This window comes from Lepisosteus oculatus, chromosome 2 (assembly GCF_040954835.1).
Source record: "Lepisosteus oculatus isolate fLepOcu1 chromosome 2, fLepOcu1.hap2, whole genome shotgun sequence".
Classification (NCBI taxonomy): domain Eukaryota; kingdom Metazoa; phylum Chordata; class Actinopteri; order Semionotiformes; family Lepisosteidae; genus Lepisosteus; species Lepisosteus oculatus.
The window spans coordinates 37,577,229-37,586,791 of NC_090697.1; the positions used below are offsets into that span (position 1 = coordinate 37,577,229).

At 37.4% G+C, this 9,563-nt stretch overlaps 1 protein-coding gene across 1 annotated transcript; it reads left to right on the forward strand.

The window, feature by feature from the left end:
* Nucleotides 1-1,253: 1,253 nt before the first annotated feature.
* On the forward strand, nucleotides 1,254-7,582 carry rnf146 (ring finger protein 146). Its single transcript, XM_015351184.2, has 3 exons — nucleotides 1,254-1,342; nucleotides 3,392-3,452; nucleotides 4,825-7,582. Exon 3 carries the CDS (start codon nucleotides 4,826-4,828, stop codon nucleotides 5,921-5,923), a length of 1,098 nt encoding a protein of 365 aa, XP_015206670.1. The 5' UTR covers nucleotides 1,254-1,342; nucleotides 3,392-3,452; nucleotide 4,825; the 3' UTR covers nucleotides 5,924-7,582.
* Nucleotides 7,583-9,563: the final 1,981 nt, after the last annotated feature.

Genomic DNA, 9,563 nt, shown 5'->3' on the forward strand with positions numbered 1-9,563 from the left:
TTTACTCAACATACAGGAGAATGAACGTGATGACAAACTCTATAATATGCAGTACAAATGTTTATCATATAAAATGGTTTTATCTTTTTATTCAAGATTAGTATTTTTTTAATAAAACATGTTCATTTCATTCTTTATGTAGATGACACCCTAAGCCGTCCAAAGTTACTTTTATTTACATCCATTTCTACAACAGGGCATTTTACTGGAGTAATTTATTGAAGTACTTTGCTTAAGGATACAACAGCAGTAAAGAAAAGCAATTTAGTTGCGACAACCAGAGTTTGCCAATGATTTCCCTTTGAATTCATTAGACAACTATTAGTCCTAAATATCCTTAAATGACAGCACTGGAGAAGGTAAATGTAGATCGCCATCATAAGAACTCAGTTCAGCTCATCTCTAGATCAAGAAATTCAGGTTACCAAATGTCAGCAAGTGCTTACGGGCCACAACATACTGGTTAAGTCAGTAGACCACAGAATCCTTGATTTTCAAGGCATTATTCTCAAACAAAGACCGGCAAAATAAAATAGTATTCATGATAACAAAAGCAGAACTAAAAGATCTACAGTGTAAGGGTAAGGTCTAATGTGTTTGATATGTGATTTGATATTTACACAGTACAAATCGTGAAATTGGTAGTTTTACTTTATTGCAGGGAGCCCCGCCACTCCAGTTATTACAGTAAACCGTACTGAAGTCGAAAACATAATTCCTACGTCAGAACTCTTTTATTACATTTAAGATACGACAGGCTGCGATCGTTACTTTTATCAACGTATTACTAAACCATAAAACAAATTAACGTTCGCTTTTTTAAATAAGTACTAATTCAAACAGTATATAAGCATTATTTACTTATCAAATGGATCAGTGTTCACCTTTAAAAGTATATAGCAAACGGGAAAGAGAACAAAAATAATGGATTATGTAGTTCAGGTGGGTAGCTGCGTTAGTATGCGTAGGCTGTAAAGGATCAAGCACAACAGGACAATGCTTCCTGTACGTTATCAATGATGTTAATAGAAAACTCATTAATTAAACATATCCAAACCAAACTCACGAAATGTTTAAGCGTTTCAACCCCCCAAAAATAAAACACTAAAACATCTCAGAGACTACCACCCAATAAGCACACCTTTCCTTTGCCTTTTATTTCCAGGTGACTTTTAATTTTATTTCATTTCCAGGTGACTGGAACACCCGGATGCTCCGCCTTTACGCATTCCGTATCTACGTAATGACGTCAAAACGCCCTAATCGTCAGCACGCTGAGGATGATGCGTATTGTTGGTGGCTTCGGCGTCTTGTGAAGGAGCTGGAGGAGAAAAAAGGGCTGGTGAGTATTTTGAGAAATCTGTAAATAGGGCGAATGATAATTTCGAATTTGTTATAAGATGGTGGGGGCGTTGTTTTAGACAGAAATGTTCGGCCGATGAGTAGAAGCCCTTTTATTTACGGTCTGGGAAGCGGCCGGGGTCTGCGCTGCTTGGCCGGGCTATTACCAGCGGCTGTCATCACCCTGACCAGACAACATATCTTATTGTTGTTGTGGTGGGCCCTGGGAGTGGTCGTTGTACGAAATCAAGCAATCCTAAACGACACCTGTCTTTTTAACCACTTCTGCCTTCTCGATGATACTACCCGCCTGCGTGAAGGCCTCGTGAAATGTAATTATTTCAAGTTTAACCTGTCGGGCCTCCGTCGTGTTTAATGGTCAGCCTACGGTTTCCTCACGTCCTTTTGTAGCCACCTTAAAAAACGAAGAGTGTCGGCGAGTCTTTGAGTCTCACGGGCAGTGGCTTCAGAGAGAATGCAGTTTGGTCCTTCAAGCGGTCCGGAACTGGGTGGCTGAGTTCTGTTGAAAATCCGTTGTTGTTAAGGAAGACCTCGTTACTGTGAAGATTGTGTTTGTACCAGCATAGTTTACATTTTAATAACAATGCTGAGCCTGAGTCTCGATTCTGTGTGTATGTATACATGCACATCGTTACCGTAGGGTGTGAACACATTAAGAAATGGAGCAGCACAGTAGTGATAGATAATTCTGCACATATCCAATTGATAGCTAGAGAACGCGGTATTAACTCCGCTACCGTTTGGTGTAGGAACTAAAAATACAGGTGGTTGAGCTCATCCCAAACAACTTAATTTGCAAAACACAGTATTCCTTATAAAGAGGACTTGAAAGAACCTGATTTGGTTTACCAACTTAAAAAGAATGTTGAAACAGTGACGTATGTACTTTTAAGTATTCTACATAATTGATAAAATTAATGTTTTGTGGGAATTACGTTTTTAATGTTCTGTTGATAGAGTGTATAAAGATAACATGTTTTATTTAATATTCAGATATGAAATATTCGAATTTATAAATGCATCAAGTTACAGACAATTCATTTCTGTAGGAAGAAAACAGTTTAAACAGTTTCACATTTCCTCTGAATGCTTTTCTCCCTCCTCATAAGAAGAACTTATAGTTCTTATATATATATCATATAGTAGGTTTGATAGTGGTGATTAGATTGATTTACTTGTTCATCTGTTTATGACCTCTTTGTTACTACATTAAGTAAAGTCCTCTAAAACGGGCATCACGAATTTGAAGAAAATGTAGTTATATATTAAGAAAATGACACCATGCAGACAGTCGCAACAGAATGCGTTAATATACAGGGCAGAAAACAAAACATTGTATGGCCTTATCAGTACATAAATGTATATTTAAATAAGTTATGGTAGGTTAATGCTTGGGTGAAACAAAGTAAATTCTTTTCTAACAAAGGAAGACCTATTTTAGTAGGTTTTTAAAGCGTTTTCTTAAGTGGGCTAGTACCTTGAGAGAAACTGGAGATAGTGACACTACATGTGGAATGTTTAGTAAGAAATAAACGTACTTAAGACCAGGGATTCAAGGTATTCATATCTATGTGACAGATGTTAATTTGCATGTACAGCAGGAGGCAATGGAAAAAACTAATTTGTTTAATATCATGAGCTAAGTAGTGGGAGATGATTGATGAAGAATCATTTGCAAGTTTATGTAAAATATTAATAACCTGAAAGATTATTGAAAGGTGCTAGTTTTCTTTACCGATGTGTTTCTAAACATGATACACCATGATAATTGTCTAAACTTTTTCATTTTGATTTTTTTGTTTCAGATGGGTGTAGATAGGTTTGATTATTGTTTTGCCTACCATTTTTATGTGATGATGAGGATTTTAAAAGGGTGGATTGATAATTGTTTATATTTGTGTATATACATGCATTTCATATCTTTATATAGTTACCCTGGGTTTAGAGGGCAGGTCTCAAGTTGTCTAACTAGTGGGAGGCATGGAAAAATCAGTTTCATGTTATAGGTTTTAACATTTTCTTTTATCAGGGAGAATCTTAAAGAAGAAAAATATCCTCTTGATGAAAGTGCTGTAACTACCGTGTATATCGTAAGTTCTGCATCTGTCTTTCTTTAGTCATATTTTATGGGATATTATGCTCTTTACATGAAAAAAATCAACAACTTGCTTCATATGTAAAAAAATGTGCATATTACGAAATGAACAAATAGAAATCAAGTTAGTTTCAATACATAAAAATAAACAATTTTGACATTATTAAAGTTATTAATCACTTTTAGCATCCTAACCCATGGCATTGAAAGCCCCCAAACATATGCAAATATTTATATATTTGTGAGGTAAATAAAATATGAACTCTAATTTGGGGATTCCAAGATTAACAATTTGGAATTTAATTAGAAGAAAACACCAGGCATAATTACAAATAAGACAAAACCTGGTTGGCCAAGGGAATCATCTGCAGCTGATAACACAAAAATGATCAGTACTGGATAAGAAAATCCTACAAGAGCTGGTAGTGAAATCATCATTAACTTTTAGATAGTGGGACCAAGTTCAATCTTTTCAACTGTTAAGTGTGGAGAAAGGAACTGCAAATGTTTTAAAGAATATCACCTTATCTGTGAAGCGTGGTGGAGATGAAGACATGTCCTCCTCTTCTGAAAACGGCTCAGTGAAATGTATCGTTGATGTATCTAATAAGAAAAACAATGAATTCTGAAGTTTACAGAAACACACTTAATGGAGCAGCACTTTACCATGCAGTTTAATGGTCACCCAAAATATATGGCCAATGCAACCAAGTTTATTAGGAAAAGAATTGAAAATCATAGATTAGACAAATCAAACTCCAGATTAAGATCCACTTCAGCATGTATTTTACATGCTGAATAAAAAAAACATCCCACGAATATTCAAGAACTTGCAGTTACTGTGATGAAGCATCTCAGATAATTACACCATTATTGGTGAGCTCAATGTGTCGCAAATTATTAAGCATTTATTGTCTCAAAAGGATATTCAGTCTTGTACTGACACTTCTCTCTTAAGATTTACTGAATGTGTTCCAGTATGTACAATCAACTCAAAATAGAGTTGAATGCCAAATATGTTATTGTTCTTTATGATGAAATGTTTATATTGAATTACTAAAAATAAAACATGTTGTTTCTAATGTGTGTATTAGTACAATGATAACAAATATCAATTGCTTGACTGTAATGCAAAAAATATATTCCTATTTTAAAATGTAAATACATTTGAAGGGCACCTGTAACATCTGTCTATCGCAAAGCTTTATTTTCTCATCACTGAGAATTAAACGGAAAATCTAGATGAAAATGAGAGTGAATCAATCTTCATAACAAATGCCTGTTATTCAGTTTTGTTTATACGTGAGAAAACAGTTTTCAATGTGTCTGTGCTCTTTTATGTCTTTTTTTGTTTTGTTTTTCTGCAGAATGGCTAGCTGTGGTGAGGTTGACCATACATTGAATATGCTTCCCTCTAACAAGAAGGTGAATGAGCCTTGTTCAAGTACATCCCCTGCGCTCTCAGTCCCTGAATGTGCTATATGCTTACAAACCTGTGTTCATCCTGTCCGACTCCCTTGTAGACATATTTTTTGTTATCTTTGTGTAAAAGGAGCATCTTGGCAAAGTAAGCGCTGTGCGCTGTGTCGACAAGAAATTCCTGAAGACTTTCTTGAAAAGCCTACTCTGCTGTCCCCAGAGGAGCTCAAAGCAGCAGGAAGAGGCAATGGAGAGTATGCTTGGTACTATGAAGGTAGGAATGGCTGGTGGCAGTATGATGAGCGCACAAGCAGAGAGCTAGAAGATGCTTTTTCAAAAGGTAAAAAGACTACCGAGATGCTCATAGCAGGATTTTTGTATGTGGCAGACTTGGAGAATATGGTTCAGTACAGAAGGAATGAGCATGGGCGCCGCAGAAAAATGAAAAGAGACATTGCTGATATCCCCAAAAAGGGTGTTGCTGGACTTCGGTTGGACACTGACTCCAGTGCTTTGGCTGTGGCTCGTGAAAATTCAGCAGATGGGGCTGATACAACAGCTGTTCAGGGGGCTGCATCTGCATCTATACGTACAGCCAATTCTGTGAGGCCTCCTACATCTCTTGGTGGCCAGCCAACAAGTCCTTCAACCCCATCCCCTGATGCCAGCAGCTCTATAGAGAACTCCTTTGCCCAAATGCAGATTAGTCATCAAAGCAGTGATGACAGAGGGCAAAATGGAGAGGGGGAGGAGGTGGAAGAGGATACAGCACTGTCTCATGGTTCATCTGCTCCAAACACATCTGTGGATGAATCAGACTCAGAATCCAGTAGTGAAGAGGAAGAGGAGGAAGGAGGGGATGATGCAGAAGAAGTGACTGGTGACCAGCTGCAGTACGTGTCACGTACAAGGCAAAGACTCCTTCCATATGACCGGGTTAGGGAGAGCCAGGCAGAGAGGCCGTCTCCAGGAGGTGAGTCTGCCAGTAGCAGCAACAGTGTGAGATCAAGAAGGCCTGATGGACAGTGTACAGTTACTGAAGTTTAAACTGAGCTTTTTTTAAACATTTGTACTGGAATGGGAGCTGAGGTTCTCGGCCAATATTGCACTCAGAACTAGATCATTTCTCATTTCTATCTTTATTGGTAAATTTGAAGGGCACTCATAATTCGCAATGGGAAAAAAAACATCTGGAGGCCTGGTCTGGATGTAGCTTACCTCCCAACAAAATACAGAAGTTATTAATAAGGCTGATTTTATCAGCTTTTTTTCTATAAAACACTGAAAAAAAGAATTTCCCTGATTACTTGTTCAGGCCCAAATAAGCATTCTAAATTGGTGTGTTTCATAATCAGAGCATGGTCTTTCAGTGTTAAATTCATATTTCATCATAATATGCTTGTCTTTACCATTACTTGTGCATGTGTTATTGTAAGAGAGGGTACTAAACACTAATGTCAGAAAGATGAAAAGTTTTTGTTTTAGAATTAGTTTGGTTAACTTTATTGGAGTCTTTTTGTGTACCTAGCAGATTGTTTTTTTGCAAAATGACAAGGTCAGATGTCATGTACAGGCTGCTTAACTGAAACATTATGGGTTGTCTCTTGCATTTTGAAAATTTCAGTGTAATGATTTTTACATTCATCATATTTCATTGTCATGTGTCCCTTTCATTCTGCTTTTTAAAACTTTTAAAAATCTTAACATTTTTTGCTGTATTTTGCTTTACTGTAATTTGTTACAGGATTTGTAAGTTAAAAATAAAGTATTTGTCAATTTATCAACCCAAAATAAAAGATTTCTAGCCTCTTTAAGATGTAATTTAAGAGTGTAATAAGCATAACATCACTTTCATTTGGGTGCCAAGGCATTAATAAATTCTTTAACATAATACCTATAAGTAGAGTGTATGCTGTTTATCTAGACTTTTGTCAAGGCTGGTATCAGCTTTTTCACAGCATGTCAAGTGAATAATGTAATTAATTTCAACAACATAAGGAATGGACTAATGAAAATTTTGTATGTGAAGTGTTAAATCCCAATGGTATTTTTCCACAAATATGTAGGGCTATAATCAAGAAGGATAAGAAATTGTGAAAAATATTGCATTTATTAGGTAAAACTTATTCCTCATGAAGAAAGCTGCTGATAAAGTACTTTGCAGATGTTTTGTTAGTTATACCAACTAGAAGTATACTCTTAGAGGTAAGAAGCACAATTTTTGGACTCTTGCATTACCTCTTTCAGATAATTTTCCAAAATTATTTTGTTTATTCATTGTATTACAAATATTGTACTTTTGCTGATAGGTGATCTAAATATTCCCTTTTCCCAAAGACGTGCTGTTAGGTTAATTGGCATCTCTCAATTGTCCTTTTGTCAGTGTGTACCAGGGATACAATCCTGATCTTAGAGGGCTGTTGTGCCTTGCAGGTTTTCCAGATCTTAAAAAACACTATTACCTGAATAAGTGGTAACAATATAGGTTAAGAGCTGAGCTGAAATGAAAACCTTCACATGCAGTGACCCATGAGGACCAGGTGTGTGCGCTATAGTGGATAAGCATCCCATCCATTGTGTAGTCCCGTCTTGCATCGTGTGCTTGTACTGTAGGTTGTTGCACTTGTTACTAAGAATCAGCAGAATTCTGATACTGGATGATGTACTGTATATGTGGTTCATTAAAGCAAAATTCAAATCTTTAAACTGTCCTCAAAAGTTTCCATTCTAAAAGTTACAAAATGTCATGTAAAAGTCAGTCATGTTGGTCTGGACACTCAAAGCACTTTACAGGTAATGGGGACTCTCCTCCACTGCCACCAATGTGCAGCAGTGAAGATGAAGCCAGTTAATAGATGGGAATTATAAGGAGGCCATGATTGGTAAAGGCCAAGGGGAAATTTGGCCAGGATGCTAGGATAACACCCTGGGATTTTTAATGACGACAGAGTCAGGACCTTGGTTTTACATCTCATCCGAAGGGCGGTGGCTTTTCACAGTATAGTTTCCCTGTGACTGTACTGGTGCATTAGGACCCACAGGGACTTCATGATAAGCGGCCCTTCTCGTTCCGATACAACTTTCGGCAGCAACCTTAGTTTTTCCTAAGAGGTCTCTCATCCAGGTACTGACCAGGCTCAAATACGCTTAACTTCACTGGGTTTTCAGTTGAGTTGTGGGGTTATATGGCTGCTATAAATGCATATAACTGCAGCACAACTGTATTGTAACAGATTATTCCAGCACAGTTATAACAGACAAGAAAGTAAATTGATGGTACAGAAATTGGTCTTGTTAAGTCTGGTGGCCCTCAGGGCTCAATACTGGGTCCCTTGCTATTCAGCATTTACATGTTTCCTCTTGGTCAGCTTTTAAGATCACATGGCCTCAGCTTTCATTTTTACGCTGACGATACTCAAATATACATCCATACCAAACCTGACACTGATGTGGCTGTCTCTATTCTATCTAATTGCATCTCTGACATAAAAAAACATTTGGATGACTCAAAACTTCCTTCATCTCAACTGCGACAAGACCAAAGTCATGCTCATTGGCACCCCCCATCAACTTCAGAAAGCCAGTCCTGTAACCCTTTCTGTAGATGGCTCTGTACTTGAGCTTCAATCAAATTTGAAAATCGTTATATTCGATTCTGGCTTAACATTCGACCCACATGTGTAACATACTATCAGAACATCTTTTTTTCACCTTAAAAATATCGCAAGACCTGTAATATCGTTGTATACTGTAATGCTCCACTCGCTGGGGTATCTAAATCTACTCTGAACAAACTGCAGTATGTCCAAAATTCAGTAACCAGAATCCTGACCAGGTCTAGTGCAAGTGTTCACATTACTCCTATCCTGGAGTCCTTGCACTGGCTTCCGGTCTAATTCCGTGTAGACTTAATCCTCATGCTCACCTATAAGGCTCTGCAGAGCTTGGCACCTCAGTACCTGTCTGAACTATTATCCCCATACTCCCCACTTTGCAACCTCCACTCTTCAAATTCTGCCCTCCTTACTGTCCCCCAAGCCCCTCTACATTGTATTGGTGACAGGGCCTTCTCCTGTTATGCCCCCAAGCTCTGGAACTCTTTGCCCAAGGATATCAAAGAGTCACCTTCTCTAAACTCCTTCAAATCCAGACTCAAAACCCTCTTCTTCAGAAAAGCCTTTACTTAACTGGTTTCATTCTTCACCCCTCTGCTCTGCATCCACGGCCTCCTCTATATATTGTAATTGTGTTTTAATTATGTATTCTTCTTATTTATTGTTATTGTCATACTGTAAAGCGCTTTGAGAAGACACCTTTAAAGGTGCTATATAAAAAAGTTTATTATTATTACTATTTCACATACAATAAAATTGGAGACATCTTGCATTCAGGGGTTGGTCATAAAGGACGTTTTGTTGGATGGAGATGGGGTGGGTGGGAATGGAGAGGTACCAGTAGCTACTCCCTTCCTATTCTAGCATTTCACTCTCCTGCGGTTTGTTTATTCTCTTTCTTATAATTACTTATGTTACCTTTTCTGCACCTTTATAACTTTAGTGATCACATAGGGTTTTTTAAACTTATTTCACAGCACAACATTCACATACAGGCATTACTCATTACTTCATATATGGCACATTACACTCAGAAAAAAAACAGGATAATAGGTTATATTTAAGAAAAATTG